Source organism: Lathamus discolor, chromosome 6, assembly GCF_037157495.1.
Source record: "Lathamus discolor isolate bLatDis1 chromosome 6, bLatDis1.hap1, whole genome shotgun sequence".
NCBI classification, from domain to species: Eukaryota; Metazoa; Chordata; class Aves; order Psittaciformes; family Psittacidae; genus Lathamus; species Lathamus discolor.
In genome coordinates, this window is record NC_088889.1 from 30,210,614 (window position 1) to 30,228,857 (window position 18,244).

General features: G+C 42.8%; 1 protein-coding gene across 4 annotated transcripts in view; it reads left to right on the top strand.

The window, feature by feature from the left end:
• The window catches only part of ITPK1 (inositol-tetrakisphosphate 1-kinase), a 145,416-nt gene that overhangs the window by 110,120 nt on the left and 17,052 nt on the right, over positions 1 to 18,244 (top strand). For all 4 annotated transcript variants that reach the window (XM_065685623.1, XM_065685621.1, XM_065685619.1 and 1 more), the window contains exons 6-7: positions 14,738 to 14,836; positions 15,960 to 16,000. In XM_065685623.1, coding sequence (XP_065541695.1) covers positions 14,738 to 14,836; positions 15,960 to 16,000 — 140 coding nt within the window. The remainder of the gene's footprint in view (positions 1 to 14,737; positions 14,837 to 15,959; positions 16,001 to 18,244) is intronic.

The window sequence follows — 18,244 nt, forward strand, 5'->3', positions numbered from 1 at the left end:
ATTTGCTGCATTTGGTGCATAAATGTGACTAATAGTCAGACTTACTGGAACAAAACAAACGTTGGTACTGCCTAGGTTGGTGTCCTGGTACGGTGCTAACACATCCTTATTTGGCATACACAGCATTCCTTCCTAAGTGCTTTCCCCTTCTTGCTGAGTTGAATTCAGCAGCATGGAGAAGCAGCAACATCCTCCTCCACATTGCATCTCAGAGAGAAGCTGCTGAGGTCAGGTTTTGAGGACTGTTTCCCATGAGACAGAAGGTGCATCACTCCTGGTTTTGCACTTTTCTCTGGTAACATGAAGAAGTTACCCAGAAAAGCTGTACATACTGTGCTTTGCTTAACATGTGGTGCTCTGGCTTCTGCTAGTAAGTGGCGTCAGTGCTGGCCTCGGAGAAGAGGAAGGAAAGTTAAAGTATTCTTGTCAGGGCAAATCCATGGTCTCAGAACTCCTGTGTTTGCATAATCTCATTTTCTGTGAATATGCGTTAAAGTCAGAAAGAGCAGCCTCCCTGCCCCAGAGAACTGATGTTTGTACAGCATGTGTCCTGCTTGTTTCTGAAGTGCTTTGAGTGCTGACGTGCTGATCCTTGTGTTCGAGAAGCTCTGCAGAACTGAGTGTGTTTGGATACCTGTGCGGTGCTGGTAGCACAGTTAGATGAAATCGTCCATGGGCACAAAGGCCAAAAAAGCAATCTCTAGTAATCACAATACAATGCAAGAACAGAAAGCTAAAGCCAAGTAAATAGACAAGGGTTTGAGCTTCCAGACACACGAGGAAATCTCATATAAAGCTTGAGCTATGTGTCTGTGTTATGTATCTTTGCAAATCCTACCATTATTTAGCACCACATTATGCCTTCTTGGAATAAACTATAATGCTCATAGTCCATATGATGGTCACAGTTTTATAAACTTTTCCACTGCACTTTTTAATTTCAATATGTGTTCCTTTATGTGTATTTAAATGCCTCAACATGTATTGTTCATCTGTTGCATTGCAAGTAGCTGGTGACTCAGGACAGATGCAGGAACTGGTAAGTTCTTGGTCCAGAGGAGGTCAGGCACAAAAGATGAGGTTTTCCACCCGTGTTTGCAGCCTGTCTCTTGGAGAATCCTTCTATGGTTTTGTCTTGTTTTCACTGTAAGTGAAATGGAGTGGTGACAAGCACTGCCTTTGTAAAAAGGGAAAGATCTCCAAATAAGGAGTGCTGTTATGGGAGCTTGGGAAAACTGGGGGTACATCCTGAGCCAGATCCTGCTGCTGAAACTCATTGTTGCATTGATCAGTTCACTGAGCGTCTGTTTCAGCTTCCTGGGCAGTAAAATGAAACCCCCATTGGATAGCCCAGGGATGCTGAGAGAATCTTTGAGGCATGTAAAACTTTGTGTGTTAGAAAACATCTGTGTAAATGAAATGTACATCAGTGACAGAAGCTTGGATTTTCTGTGTGCATTCTTTAGTCTGCATATTAGCTAGTTGGAAGGTTTAATCTTAGTATTTACTCTGTGCTTGTTTTTTTAATTGTCGCAAATACAAGTTAATTCTTTTCGTCTACTAGGAAGCAGATTAGTAAAGTTTTAACTGAAAGACATGACTGCATGGCTCAGAAATCTACTAATTGCACTTTCTACTAATTTAGCTTTCCCAGACCTATGGATACATTCCTTCTTTTGGAAATGCTTAGTTTCTGAATGTCTTCTGTTACCCTGACTTTGCTACAGAATTTTCAGTCTGTCAAAAGTACCCAGATTCCCAAAGCCTGGAAAAAGGTCATTAACTAGATCAGATGGAAAGGAAATAGCATGTCTACTAAATCAAAGATATTTTATACAAACCATGATGGGTCATGCTGAGAGCTGTCTAGTTTGTTGAGCTTAGCAATGTTTCTCTCCTTGAAAATTAGCCAAGAATTTAGCTCTTTCCATAACTTTCTAATCCACCTAGAGTTCAGATGCTACAACTGGTATGGTATGAACCCAGCATTCTTCTGCTGGGTAGTCTTTAATGCTGCTTTGATTACAACATAATTAAGGATACAGTTTAGCCTGTGATTTTACTTATCCTGTTAGTAACTTCTGAATTTTTTTGTGCAGGATATATCATATGTAGAGCACAGGGTTTGACATACATTTGCAGCATTGTCACCCATAAAAAATTGGTTAGTAGATAGTCAGCAGGTGCAAATGAAGTACTCCAAGTCTTTGCAGCTATTTACTCCTTAAAGAACAGCATTTCCTGAAGACGCGGGTTGTTCTTTTTCTTTTGGGAAAGGATCTGGTAAAAACTGGGAATTAACACTGAACAGAAGAGGAACTTTAGTCTGCACTGCTCAGATACTCTGAGCTTCGAAGAATGATGGTGTTTTCAGCACGGATGTGTCTGTGTGTCTCAAGGCATCTTCCAGAAGGTCCATCTGTCAGTCACTGTCATGCGTCCTGTTACTACTGGCTGTTGTGAAAGGGAAAACCTTTGTAATTTCATTGCAACTTCATAAGGCGTGGATATGATACAGTCTGGTTTTCTAGGAGTCTGCATCTCCTGTATTTCTTGGCATAGGTACAGTATGTTTGGGGAATTGTGGACAGTTCATTAGGAGTTCAAAGGGCTTCCTACACAGCTCCTGCACGCACTCAGTGCTCATTGTCCTAATAATCCAGTCTGCAGCTAAGCTGTAGCTCAGTTTTCTTCAATTCCCTCATGATATTTGAGGGTTCTTCCTCTAGAGGTATTACTTGTTTTTTTCATATATACTTCATTAAGAAGAGTAGTAAATGTAGGACATGTCTTTGCAACTTTGAAGTTGTTAGATGGGTTAGCAAGGAGAGATGTAAAAAGGATCCACCCAAGCAAGGAAGAACGTTATTGTATAAGCTTGAGTTGTGGCAGAGGGGGCTTAAGGAAGGATTCCATGGTTTGGGGAATGTCACAGAAGGAGTTTATCCTTGAGAAAGCTTTTGACAAGACAGAAGTGTAGGTGGGAAGGGGAAGGTCAGGAATGCCAACAGGGTGAGTCATCAGATAGAAGAACAAGGGGGAATCTGGGTGGACAAAAAGGGCAACCAGCAGTGTGTGAGAAGACCTGGAAGCAGTCCTCTAACCAAAGGACCTCCAGGATGAGAAGGCCTAGACAGTGAATGTTTTGCTGCAGTCGTAAAAGGAAGGGGATAAAGAAGAGATAAATGAAAAAATGGCCATTATATGTAGAAAGCATTGCAATTTTTAGAATGTTTTAAGTTTTAGGGAAAGCACTTCCCATACACCTTAAATCCTGACATTTTTTTCTAGGTATCACAGAGATAGCTGTTATATCATGTCTTAAATGGATAAACCAATGGAGAAAGAGGGAAAAAAGTATACCTCAGTACCTGTGGTCCTTATATCAGCAGATGGGAACCACTTGCAGGGACTTATAACTCCTCCTGCCCAATGCCTTACAAAGAAAATACACAGAAAAAAAATTTCCCTCACTGTGTGAGTGTGTGCTAATCAGTTAAGCAAGAGGTGTAATCCAGGGTTAGTACGTTGTTACAAGGATAAGATTCAGTAAACAGCAACAGTCCTGTGCTGAGGAGCCCAAGACAAAACCAAGAGACACCCCTACTGTTAGGTAGGCCAGGGTAATACTTGCACTCCCTTTTAAAGTAAAATTATACTAGTAAGTTTATTTGGGAGCTAATCTTTGCCAAAGTGGAGAACAGGATTCAGGAGACAGTTTGTCCTGACCAGTGTTGCTGGATATAAACTGAGGAAATCAGCCACCAGCTCTGTCCTTCTGGGCTTCCCTCAGGGCATTTTTCTGCATGTGAACATCACCTTCACCCTTGCTGTCATGTTTCTTTGACAGGAGATGGTATCAGGTTCATGAATTAGGAGTCAGTGTAGCAACTGAAGCCAGAAAATGATATGCATTTCTTTGTGTATTCATACTATATAGGTCAGCATTGCTCTCTGCAAAACAGGAATGCACGTTTCAGGAAAACAGAAGATTACTTTGCAGCAACAGTTCTTGTGAAGGTAAATTGTCTGGCAGCAAAGGGCAGTTCATTGCACCTGACACTTATCTAGGTGAAAGCTGCATGTATATGCAGTGCTAGGAGTCTACATTTCTCTGCAGTCAGTGGGCAGAGGTAACGTATGGCTAGAATATAAACTGATTAATCTGAAATTATTGATTGTATAAGGTAGATCACCATCCAGATGTGCCCGTTCCCACTGACTAAGCAGGTACAAAGGGAGCTTGCTGGAGTTAGGTGAGATGAATTCCCCCTTCTGTCATGGTTATCCATTGGCACACGGCTTGTGGGAGCTCAGAGCCACACTCAGGAGGCTGCCATTACAGGACGCCTGGCTGCTGGTGCTGCCATGTGTGCTGCTGGCAGGTCAGTGAGGGGCTCTGCTCTGGTGGAGCTGTCCTTTCTCCTGCTGCTTTTTTATTGCCATCTGCCTCCTGCCCAAGTGTTATTGGAGGAGATCAAATGCTGGACTTGCTGCTTTGAAGCATTGAGGTTTTCAGGGAATAAGAGACTTCTGGCTACTGCTAGCGCCTCAACATGTTCAGCATCAAACCAGAGACTCAGGCATCAGCTGCAGCAAAGATAGGACCAAAGACCTAGCCTTACAGCACAAGAGAAAATAGAAACAGCTTTGTACTGGATACTGCTAGAGGGCTGGCATCTTAGCAGATGACATCCACAGAAATAAAAAGTCTGAGCACATGCTCCTTCCGATTCAGTGGCCACTACCTTTCCTTCATGGTGCCGCCCAGAATCCTGGTGCACAGGATTTCCTCCTTGCAGCCTGTCAGCAGTGTGGAAATAGTGTCAGCACTGTAAAAGAGCACAGCTTTGGGACAGGGGGTAAGGGCTGCTGGTCCTTGCCTCCCAATAGCTTCTCATAGGTGTTGCACAATGTTTTGATCATCTGGGATCTGGTGTGGGAGTGCTGTTCCCTGAAATATCTACCCAGAGTGTTTTGCAGAGTTGTTTAGGAAAAGAAATGTAGAGGGCTGTCTGAAAACTTTGCAACAGTGGAAACTAATCCAATGTAAACAAAGTGGTATGTGTGCATTCCTTTGCTATAGTCACACCAACAGAATTATAACAAAAGCATACACTGACAAAGCTTTCCCGTGTAGCTGTTTGAAATACACCTGGCTTTTTTGTCTCTGAAGTTATTTCTTCTCCCTGATTTTGGGGTGAGCCCAATCCACCCCACCTCGGAGAAATCATCAAGTCGCACCAGTGCCTGTAGTGGGCAGCAATAGCATTTAAGCCATCACAGGCAAAGGCAGAGCAGAATCCCTGAAGGCCAGAACCAGTGTTTCACAGTCACATTTTCCCAAGTGTTTCAGGATTGCCTACAAGTAAGTCTTCTTTAAGATCCTCATTTGAAAATACAAAATGCTTCTTAATAAAAAAAACCTGTTCATTTAGTGTTGTTTCTTCCACACCACAAAGTGCAAGCTCTGAACCATGAGTATGGAAGGTAGAAGTCCTCCTTATGTTGAGGAAGCTTGCTAATCTGTGCAAAGACAGTGTTAGGGCAGGGCTTTACCTTCTTGTTTCCCACGTTACATGTAAACTTGGGACCAATTGTCATTTGCATATGTTGTTAAGTTGATATTCAAGTCTCTGCTTTGGTTTCTGTTCTTGTTTAAACATGTTTGTTTCAGACTAAACAGTTCTTTCCACTGTTATTGAAATACTACATTCTTCTGTTTCATCCATGACGCAGTTAGAAATGCATTGCTATTGTATAGCTGTGCTCTGGGAAGCTGCTTTACATAATGAAGCTCAAATGAAATCAGTGTTCACCAAGTCTCTGGAAAATCCTTTTGACCTCACAGAGGTGGACCCACAACATAGCTGACTGGAGATGCTCTGCCACAGGGCTTGCTGCCAGCCCTGCGTCAGCGATATGCCTCTCCTGTTAGTCGGTGTTATCTCAAGGTCTTGCTGTGTTTTATGGATCTGCATATAATCACTTCCACTTTGCTTTGTGTTCACATGCATGTGAGCTGGTAATAAAAGCAGGTAGCATGGTCTTTCAGCTCCTGCTCCTTCCCAGCTTGAGCTGGGGCACAGATGCTGCAGGAGTCTTGCTGTACTACAGAGGCTTGATCTTGGCATTGGCTGATACCATAAGTGCCCCTTCCAGTGTGTCCCTGAGATTTCTCTTTACCTAGGAAAGAGTTTTGTTGCTATTTCACACTCCTTGTGGGCTTCTGCTTTGCCTCTGACCCAGCATGTATAGATTGGAAGTGGTATTTACTGAAGGCGTGGGATATGCATTGTGTAGTCTCTCCCAGGATTTTGCTTCCAAAAGCTTATTAAACTGATCTGGTTAAGGGCCATCAACCCTCTTAGATTAGGGCTATAAAGAGCTTCGGTGGACTTGACTCTTCTGGGTACTCTAATGTCTGCAAATGAACTCTGTAGTAGATGAGGAAAAGCTGCCTGTGACATGTCTTCACCATGCCCCCTACCATGAATATACTCACTGCTGGTTTTCTTTTTTGTTAGAAAATGTGCTCTGTATAAGACAAATAGAGACCGATCCTTCAACTGAAAGAAAGTAATGAGCTTATGTAAGTAGAATTACATGTATACATGCATATAAAATCAGTAGGGAGTTCAGCATCGGACCATCAAGGCTCGCCTTAGATTCCTGGATATGGTTAGCATCTTGCTGCATAGAGCATGCTAGTGCTTTCTCTGCTGTGAATTTATCCTGCGCACCAGTTGGTTATATGAGAAACGTTGGTGCTATGTTAATTGTTCAAGCACACGAGGGCCCTGGTGCTGGCTGGCCATTTTCAAGCGGAGTGTGTTTATGCAGGGAAGTGCACACAATTATCTGTTGGTCTCATCCACCATCAAGGCGAGGGGGATGTGAACCAGCGTCTCAGCATATCCTGTCCTGGAGATGTGTAGTTTGCAAATGGGAATTTAGCTTGGAAATTGTTTCATGCAAGTCTAAGGAGTTTCTTCTCAGTATTTCAAGGAGGAAGCATGAAATCAGATGTCTTAGGACCATTAGAAAGGAGCTCCTTCACAGGAAGGAGTCACATTTGGATACTGGCTCTTGGCTTTGAGGCTCATTTATCATTCTGTGTACTAGGGTAGTCCATGTTGCTAAGAGTACTAAAATCAAAAACTTATGTTGCTTCAGAGTGGAAATGCTAACTATCATTCCTCTATCTAACATATAGGGGTAAGCATATGAAACAGCGGTAAAAATTACTGTTTAGAGATAGTTGAGTTGGCTTTAATTGGGGTTCAGGCATTCACACTGACATTTGCATTTTAATATAGAGCAGACAAGCAGAGCAGATTCTGCGTTGTCTCTCTTCTGCAAATGCTTTTGGGATTTCACAGATACCAATACTTTCAATGCCAGGGTTCTGAGTGGAACATTACTGAGGTAAAAATGCAGATAAAGTAATCTTTGAGCTTGCCAGACAATCTCTTTAATTTTTTTCCTCGATGAGGAAAATTGCTTTCATTCATCCTGTAACATTGGAAACATTCCTGCCTGTAAAGTGATTCTCCAAGTTTTGATACAGCTTCAGTTTCAACAAAAGCTGTTCTAGCAGGTTTTCTCTACCCTTTGTCATTACTTATCAGAGTTTTGCCTAACATTCTTCTTCGTACAGGCTCTGAAAAGCAACAGGAGGTTCTCCTGGGAAGTGCTTCATTTGGTTCCTTTTTGTGTGGTCAGGTGTGCCAGAGTGCCTCCTTAAGAGCCTTTGAATGAGATACTACTCAGAAGCATGAAAAACAGTGGAGGGGGGTGAATTGAAGTTGGTAGGTAGTCCAGTCTCCTGAGTAATCCTGTCAAACTACAGGAAATAAGCTTTAATGTTTATGTACAGTAAGTATATAAACATTGACAAAATGCTGTGTTTTTCAAACACCTAAAGACATGTTTTAGCAATTGGAGCTGTGCTTGGATCTTTTAAATTCGACAGTAAAGCTTCCTGTCCTTGGATTTGCAAGGTGGTGGGTAGCTGCTCTTACCTACTGAAAACCAAGGCTAATTGATGGTGAACACATATCTCCCAGACTGTATTCTGCCTCCTGAGTGAGATAGTCTTTCATCTCTATATCTGTTACATTGCCAGGAGCTTGCTTTATCGGGCTGTGTCAGTGAATGTGTTTCACTACAGGTCCATCTTAACTGAAGGCATGTCAGTAGCTGTACTCTTCTACTGCCAGGTACTCCTAAGGCGCCATCACCACAAGTAAGATGAATGCTTGTTAGCAAAACCTGCCTCTTTCAGCCTGAGCACCCAAGAGATGAGGTGAATTCCTTCTTGCGAATCAGAATGGAGTATTCTGCTGGGGAAAGTGGGTGTAAGATGAAAATCTAGATCTAAAAGGTAGGGGAGGATCCTGTGCAGACAATAGCTTTGTGGAATGGTTGTCTCTAAAGAAGAGTTCAGCTGGGGACGGGGACGGGGGGAACTCAATCAGTTTGGCTTTGCTTGGGCTTTCGCCTTTATTTCTTCTTTCTCTTCTATAATTTCTCTTCGATCTAAGCTGAATTCATCGTGTTCAAACCCCATAATTAGCATTCCTAAATTGCATGGAAATAAATAGCAAGTTATTAGGAATTTTTTTAATATGAGTTTTTTTTTTTTTTGTCAGTTGTGAGATTTCCTCAGTCACTGTCCAGATGCTTCAAAATCATTACTTTATTAGAAATGAAGGCTGTTGCTCTGCAGATGTTCCATTTAACATAGTTATTCAGTGCACAATTCCTTGTATGTCAAGCTGGAATAAGGTTAAAATCATGCCCTCAAAGTTGAGTCTGCTCTGCCCTCTTGTGTCTTTGGAATGTGCTGCCAAATGTTCCCCAAATAGAGCTGCTCCATCATGAGAACTGGGATTTTCCCCCACAGACATAAGAGTAAGATGCAAACACATGGATATTCAGATACGGGTTGATTTTTCAGTGATAGGTACAGATTAACATACGTTTGAAATAAATCTGTTCTGCCCGGTATTCCTCATGCAGTTGTCTGAGGGGAAGGAAAAACAACTTGAGAGCATTTTTAATAGAGCCTAGAAGTGTTGAAATAAACCTGCTTGAACGTGCTATAAAGTTGTGGGGTTTGTGAATATGTGGGGTTTAAAAAGCTTCAACTGAAGAATTGCCTACTTGAGGAAGAGGTTCATTCCAGGTGATCAAGACTGGACTGCTCTGAAGTTGAGGGTTGGCTTAGCTTGGCTGACTCCTTGACGTACCAACTTTTCCACTTAGCAGAAGTGACAGTCCAGAGTTATGAAAAGGTTACAGTGGTTAAAGGGATTCTGAAGGGCAAAAAACCCAAGTCGTGTAGTGGTTTGAATTAAGATACCTTCAAGATACAGTCCAGCTACATGCTAAGAAAAGAACCTGCCAGCTTCTCTGTGTGGTTGGTCCGTTTTTTGGTTAAAAATGAACTTAGGAGGCAGGGGTGAGCTGGAAGTTCAGATTTCCTCCCCTTATTAAGAGAAAAAGACGTTGCCCTGGCTGTGCATCCTCTCTATCCCCCCAGGAGCAGAGTGCAGCAGTGCAAGCTGATGGGAAGTACAGTGAAGCAGTTTACTGAGAATACATTTATTTTTAAAGAGGCTTAAGCATTTTTAAATCACAGAGCCAACTATTCTATTAGAGAGTAGCTTTTCTTAACAAAGTAGGAAGTTTAGAGTTTGATACCATCTGCTGTAAATCTTTCAGAAAGCTTAAGGCTTAACATTTGCTCTGAGTGTTGGATGATGACTGACCTGAGCCAGTCCTGATTTTGACATGGGTGTTTTTCTCCTTATCTTAAGGGTGTTCACAGCAGAGAACAGTACTTTTGAGGAGCAGCTTTGCCCTTTCTCTGCATAGAGTATTGCATGGTATGGAGGTCAGATGAAGTTCTGAAGTTTGGCATGTTTGCCTTCTTTATTTTCATTAAATTACTCTCCCTTTTCTTCAGAAATAATCCTGGCAGCCTTTCCAGCCAGAGAGCAACTCAGGCACAAGCTGTGCTCCCTTTATAATTGGTAAGCAGAATTAGGGGATCGCATACTCACGTGCTTTGAGCCAAGTCTGTTGGACACCTGGAGGACTCCAGGCCTCCTTTAGTGCTCGTTTGACAAATGGCATCCTCCCTCCACCTGTTTCAGAAGCTCACTATACCAACTTCTTTTACCTTTTCCTTCTCCTCAGCATGCCCCTCATTTGGTGCTCTTGTTAGCTTCTGTGTGTAAAGAGAGAAGATGCTGCTAAGGAGACAGAACTGAGCCTGGTCGAAAGATAGGATATTCTTTAGTAAACATCTTTAGTTTTGTTTTTCCAGTAACACTCTCAGGATTTTAGTTGCCGATGTCCAGACTGAAGTTTCGAACTTGTAGTTTGTTCAGCTGTTGTAATGATCCCAAAGTATCGAGGTCTTTTTCCTGGAACTCCTTAAACCAGTTCCATAAAGCCCTCCCTCACCAAGGACAGGCGAAGCCTTCTGCCCACTTAGCAAATGGGAACTCGGGATGCATTTGGTGATGTGGTCATGGTCTCATGGCAAGAGATTGATGGTGCTGGGAGAAGCCTGTTTGCTCTGTTTCCTAATCCCTAGACTAGGTAGTGAAGGACGGTGAATTACAAGGTAGGAAGACATTTTGAGGCTGTAAATCTGAAATTTAGTGGGCAGTGACCTCCTCGTGTTTGTGGGTATTTTTCCCTAGCCAGAGGTTTTGTGCTGTCCTTGCAGTCATATGACCAGGACTCTCTTTTTAAGCTCTTTTTTTAAAGATAAGGAAATGCACTTTGTTGATCTATGAATGCAGAGCATTGGATCTGCAATTTAATATTTGTTGCCTTACCTCTACAAAGTAATAAGGACCAAAGAAAACTGAGTAGAAAACTATTTTACGGTTCTTCTTTCTTATAGTCTTTTTTTTCCCCACAGTGATCTACAGCTGTCCTCTGTATCAGTACTTCTCAAACTTCTATAGTGCAAGAGCCATCTGCGCTCTTCAAAAACCACCCAGGGACTATATTGTAGAGCCCTGTCATAGTGGCTTCAATTTACAAACATGTAAGATTTGGTTCAACTGAGAACAGTCATGTATTACTCTGATTTTTCTCTATTTGCCTACCTGCTGAATGGGAGTGTGTGTTCAGTGTTAGGTTTCCCATGCCTTCTTCCTTTTGGGGGTTTGGGTATCCTAGAACTGTTTGGCAGTTGTCTGCAGGCCACTGGTGGTGCAGGAGCAGAGGAGCACTGCTCATATTTTACTAAAGCAAGTCCCAGTCATAAAGATTTCCATGCATTCTCACTGCTGAAATTTTTTTTCCCCAGCCAGTGTTTAGTCTGCGTCTTCCCTGTCTGCTGGAGAGGACCTTAGGGCTGGAGAGGACCTTAAGATCATCTAGTTCCAGCTCCCCTGCCATGGGCAGGAACACCTCACCTGTGTTGCTCAAGGCTCTGTCCAGCCTGGCCTTGAACACTGCCAGGGATGGAACATTCACAGCTTCTTTGGGCAACCTGCTCCAGTGCCTCACCACCCTCACAGTGTAGACCTTCTTCCCTATATCTAACCTGAACTTCCCCTGTTTAAGTTTGAAGCCATTACCCCTTGTCCTATAGCTACAGTCCCTGATGAAGTCCCTCTCCAGCATCCTTATAGGCCCCCTTCAGATACTTGAAGGCTGCTACATCCCATTGCTCCTGTCACTATTGCTGAACTTCATCTGGAATAATCCCCTCCTTGGCATCAACACCCAGGTTTGAGTACCCTTTCACCTCTCTCATGTTAGTTAGCTGTGTTATTCTGTAAACTGGCCTTCATTAGTCATGATTTCCATCTTCATAATAATGTTGTTGCTCTACGAGAATGGAGCAATCCTCTGACAAAGTTCACCCAGAGTAGTATGTGCCAGAGGTCCCATTGCAAATACTCCCCTGCTTTTGCAATGAATATGATCCCAGCTGGGATCTCCAGTCAAAGTTGGTGGAAGGATAAAGTGTAGGTAACAGTGGAAGAACAGAAATAACAGCTGAAAAAAGACAGTATAAAGAAGAAATGGGGATGGGTGTGAGGAAAAAAACGCAGAAAGTAAAAATGGGGGGAGGGGGATGTCCCTGTGAGGTCAGTTAATCTTGAAGAAAAGGGAGAGTAATTTAAGGAAAATGTAGAAAGCATACACTGCCAAGTTTGTGCCTAGGCTTACAATAAAAATGAGGACAAGGATGGAGGAGGAACATAGTGACAGCATATTGACTTTGAAATTTAATTATGATCTGTTGTTTCTAACAACAAAAAATGCTACGGATACTTCTGGTACTTGTCTGAAGTGAGAGCTGAACCCTCTCCTGATCTGAAGAGTTGTTGCTGTTCAGCTGGCAGTTCTGGACCTGGCATGGTATTTTGTAGTTCCATGCTGATGTAAAACAATATTGAGATTGACGCTCAGCCACTGCATTAGGTCTGTCCTGGACATCAGTGCAGAGGATGTATGCTGTCACTCTGAGAACAGGAGCTTGATGATGAGAGGAAGCTTTGGCATGTGTTTGCCACCCTGGGAAGGAGGAGGGGATCATCATTGGCAGCTGAAAGACTTTTTTTTAACCTACAGCTACCTTCAGAATTGCAGTATGTAAAACTAAACTAAGAGCAGCAGCGTTCTAGCTGTAGGCCACACTGAAATCTTGTGTTGAGCCAGGGGTTATTTATCCTCAGGTCTGGCTGGGAATTAGTGGTCTTGTTTAGAGACTTCAGTAGGCAGGAACTGCTGTCTTGGTGGAGAAAGTGACAGTGCTGTGCAAAGTCAGCGGGAGCACTTTGAGGTGCTAAGAGTCTTCTCTGCTAATTTTTGTTGATCCAGGTGGCTTTTTCTAAGCATAAAGTCAAAGAAATTACTGTTTGCCCCTTCCTTCATCTCCCCATGCAAGTGTCATGTAATCAGCAGGAATGCTGAATCCTCCCTGTCATGGGAGAGAAATGGAGGAAAGTGAGAAGGAACCATACATCCCTCTGCATCTGCACTCTGAAGGCAAAGTTATTTGTGAGCCTTAAGCATATGGGTGGGAGAGCTGCCAAGCCAAAGTTGTTCCCAAGTATCTGTAAACTAAATCTGATTCCTTAAATTCATCCAAGTAAGGAACTTTCACTCTGGCAAAGGCTTGTAAATATTAACAGTACCTGTCACTTCTGGATGCCACTTTCTGTTTTCATAGCAGTGAACTGAAAGCTTTGAAGTCTGGGATGTTTTGTTTAGCTTCGTAGAGGTTGACCTCAAAGCATCGATCTTTCTGTTCTTTTTAGGATGTATGAAAACGGTCTTTTCACATTAAACTTCTTGTAGCAACAGTATTGCCAGTGGCTGGAGTTCTGAGATATTCACAGTGTTGAAGCATGTATTGAGATATGTATACCAAAGCAGAGAGTTTTGCCTCTCTCATATTTTCAGTGATTTAGTTTTCTAAGAGGGAACATGCATAAACATACACTTAGAATGAAATGAAAAATATTAATCTAAACAATGCTCATAAAGTTGTTTCTGGATGCATGGTGCTCTCACAATACGTAGTTAGTTTTGCTGGAGTTTTAGTTTACATGTACTTTTCAGTTTCTGCACCATCTCAATAGCATAGCCTCCACCTGTTTGGGTTCTCTGCTCACTGGCACAGATGTGGGTGGCTGGTAATAACAGTCACGTTTTCCTTATTTTCAAGACAAGCTGCTGGTTGACATAAACCTGTGACTTGGTTTGTGGGTACAGTCGCTCCCATCATTTGTGCTGGTCTCCTGTTGCTTCTTGCAGGAAGGTGTTGTGCTGTTTCTCTTGAAATAAGTCTTAGAAATGAGTTTTGGCAGGCCAGTTCTGAACTGCAGTTCAGTACTGCACAGCTTACTTGAGTTACAATTCATTTGTATCTCTAAAGTTAACCCAGCCACAGCTGAAACTCCATGGAGGCAGTACTTTTAAGACTGCTCATTGAGCTGGAGAGTTGCTCTTACCTGGGTGATATTCTTGCTTTGACTTAGTCAATGTGGGAACACCTTTCATCTGAAAATCTTCGGGCCTGCTGACCTGTCCCAGAGCTGTGGCTGAAGCCAAGGTTCTCTTTGCACTTGAAATTGCAACCCAGCCCTTTTGAGAGATGTAGATTTATGCTCAAGTACTTTGATTCCTACAGTGCTTCCTCTTCTACTGCATTCATAGGGGAATCAAAGTTCTTCTACAGTGAACATGTCAATTCTAGAGCAGTTCAACCTATTGAGTCACTAAGAGGGATGAGGTCTGGGTCCTGCAACCCCATGTGGACAAGCACGATGTTCACAGCACAGAAACACTCTAGAGCAGACCAGAAGGCGTGATGTTAAGAGATATAACCCCAATGGCTTTTCACCTCACTGGCTAAGTCTTTTACAGTTACATATTCCTAAACAGCTGATGGTTTTTGCTGCCTAACTGAAAACATGGGCTTTATATTTCCATTTAGATTATCTGAAAGTTGGGCCTTTCATCTTCTGAATGTTTCTGAACCCAATGTTTCTGAAACCCAGTGTTTTCAGAAACTGAAATGTTTCCAGAAACCCAAATTCAGGCCTTGCTGATAATCTTTCGGGTGCTTTAATATCAACTACTAAAGTAAAGCTGACTGTCAAGAAGCGGTTAGTATGGAGAGAACTGGTAATGATGCAGCTGAGAAGCTAAACCCCTCATCACCACTGAGTCTTCCTTTTTTGTCTTGCAGATGAGAGGATTTGTTCACCACCTTTTATGGAGCTGACAAGTGCCTGTGGAGAAGATACCTTGCAGCTTATAGAGAAGAATGGACTGGCATTCCCATTCAGTATGTACACGGACTCTTCCTTGTCACTTTTAGTAGGTTCTGAATATTGCACATGCACCCCTCAAGGCATAGCCAACACTGTAGGAGTGTGAGTTTCATTGCCAACATGTCAGGGATGTTAAAACCTTGCTGAAACAAACACTCTGAAGCAGTCTGCTTGGAATGTGGAACAAAACCCCTCCCTATCAGCTTTTACTTTGCCTTTTATTGATGTTCCTTTCTTTAAGCATGTCACTACTGTAAACATGTGTTCCTGGGAAATGCTAATAGTTCTAACAAAGTTAGCCTCTTGCCCTGAATTTGTGCAAGAATTTTATCCTGCCAGCTGCATTGTTTTTGAGAAAATCACTGCCTTACTGACTTAACTGCTTTTTTTCACCCACCCCTCCTTTTTCCCTGGTCAAGGCTTCAAATGTAAGAGAGTAGAAGAAAGAGTGTAAAATCTTAACCTAGATAGCAGGCTCCAAGGGCCCACAGCCCCAAACAGCTGCTATGAACTGTTCATGCTTTGTAGCAAGTTTTATTATGGGGCTTTAATTCACACCTTTATTTGATTCCTTACGGTATAAAGTGAGCAGAATCAGTTAGTTGGTGTTTGTTCCCCTGATGCCTCCCTCTATGGCTGCCTGCAAAAACTACGTTGTATCTTGGTTTGGTTCAGTCCATTCTGTTTCCTACTCTTCCCCCAAAACAGGGAGGTAGGAAAAGAAGTTTTTCACTGTGTTCCAGTTCCTTTGTTTTCAGGACAGTGGTAGGTGTAAAGTAGCGCCAGCCTCAGGCAAAATCACATACTTCTGAAGATGCCCTCTGAGTATCAGGATGCCAATACAAGTAGTGATACTAACTTCTTAGGTGATCCTTTGCACCTCTCTCCAGCCCCAGTAATGACCTATGCTTGCCCGTTAGTTACAGGGAGGAGCTGAGAGAATAGAGCTTGGAGCAAGCTTTGCAGTGACTGGGGACACTGTTCAAGCAGAGACATTCACTGGTATCTCGTAAAGTCAATACCTTGGTCTGGTGAACTCCAGTGTTTGCATATGTGGGTAGGAACAGATTTATAAGGGCTTTGTGTGTCCTGTTTCAGTGGTGCATTGTTTTTTTTTCTCTTTTTTTATTTACCCAGTTTGTAAAACCAGAGTGGCCCATGGAACCAACTCTCATGAGGTGAGTTAAAAACATTCTGCAGTGTTATCCCCTGCTTTCAGTCCCACATGATGGTTTGGTGATTGCTTTCTGAACTTGTAGTAGGCAGAATGAGGGCTATGCCCAAACAACTTCCCTTTCCCCACCTCTCCCTCATGTTTAATTACACCATGGAAGTTCTTTTTAGCAGTTTCTAGCTTCTATGATCTAGTTGCTTCTTATCTAGCAGTTTGTAGTGTCCAGCCAGCTCTGTCTGCAAAGAATCTCCTTCAGCTTCTCCTTTGGTGGGAGGTCACACTAAGTGATGTTTCCACTCCACCATGTTTCTTCTCCAACATGTATGTGGTACAGGTGAGAAGTGTGTTTGTGCTGCAGATGAAGCATCTGGGTCCTCTTATTGAGGGGAAGGTAATAGAAAACACGGACAGTTTCCAGACATGTTGAGTTGTAATAGTACAGTTGGAACTGTGGGGAGAATAGGGCTGGTAGAACTGTCTGCCTTCACTCCTTCCCGTAAGGCAATTGCAATTAAAATGGTTGCGTATTCCTGGAAGGAGCGCATTCCCAATGAGCCTAGCTTTCTCTAAATTTAGGTGAGTTGAGTCCTGTTTTAATTCTTTTCCGTTTGTGCTTCCTGCCTTCCTGCTTACCACAACTCAGTTTTGAGAATCCAGCCCTTGCTGCTGGCCCTCCTCATGCCTGGCTTCCTTTGTTAACAACATGGTCGTTGGTCCAGGTTTTCCGTCTGCTTCTGAAACGTGCAGTACATTGCTGCAGTGTCTTTGAGGGCTGAAGGCCAGGAAGTAAAAGGTAAATCTTAGATGAGCAGAATGGCTGTGTCTGAAATCTCGAGTAACCAGCACTTCCTTTTAAAAATGCAGTGAGATTTTTCATGCAGGCCTTAGCTTGGATCATTTCACAAGCTGACAGACAGTCCTGTGAGTTTGCTGAAGCTGCTGCTATAAATTTTTGCTACCATTCCCAAGAACGCTTGGGGACTGGATTGTTAATGAATGTAAGACTTCAGCTTCCCTGATGACTTTTGTCTAAAGTTCCACTGCAGCCTGAAATGCATGAATCTTCCAGTGCTTGTCCAGTCAGGCTTGGAGTTCGTGTCCCTGGTGAATCTTTCTTTGCTCTTCTTTCATACAGTACAGACATACCTCAGCTTCCTGCCAGGATTCCATTTTCTGAGCAAAAATTAGACTACAGTACAGCTGTAGGCTGCACTTTATCACAGGAACTTAGGACTGGAGCCTAGGAGGACCCCTGGAAAAAAGCCTAAAGTCCTGTGTGGTACTTTACATAGTTAGTAGTAGTAGTCACTTTTGGAGTTGCTGAGTTTTCAGGAGTAGTCCAAAAGTGTGTTTATCATCAGAGAGGAAATGTAATTGTAATTGCTATTTTATGGTAAATAATGGCAAGGGAAGCATAGAATAAATACTCTGCTTACAGTATAGTCTGTCTAAAAGATGGAGCATAGGCCTAGAAGCCTATGCTGCCTAGAAGAATTTGTTGCCTGTTTTATTACTGACTCTTCTGGCTTTTGGTGTTATCACTTCATTTTCTGTAGAGATATTCCCACTGCAGAGCTGACACTGGAACTAGAACACAGCCTAACCAGAAGCCTGCTTTTCTTCCTAAGATGACTATTCAGAAAATTCAAGTACAGGCTAACAGGGACAGCTGAAGGTGCAGGCTTGAGTTTGGGTTTGGTGCCAGCCAGGGCTGGGAGACTGCACAATTTGCAGTGAGAACACAAGTTAGTAAAGCCAAGGTGCTGTTAGTGAGTTGTCTTGTGGTGTCCCACAGTTCTATATGGCCTCTGCACTAGAAGTCACATTGCCCAGCTCAGGACTTGAATCCCAGTGTATCAGCACCATTTGTTAGAGTTGAACAGAGATGATGCCTGAAGGTTGTCCTTCCTGGCTGCCATCAGAACATAACTGACATTTGGTAAAGCTGCCACGAGATATCACTGAGACCCATAACCTGAAGAAATGTGTTCAGGATGACATTTTTCTAAGTCTTAAGCAGACACAAATGAAAAGGCAGAGAATCACTGTGGGGTTTGAGACTGAATTCCTTAAGGACATTGTCAGTAAAAATTGTCGGTGCCAAATGTTTTGTTTTCCTTTCGAAAGAGCTCCGCATTTGTAATGAGGAATGCTATTTGGATATTATGATATAAAGTATTGTTCCCATGTTACTGCCAGACACAGCAGGTCTGTGCTAGATGACAAAGAGCAAGTGCACCCTGCAAGC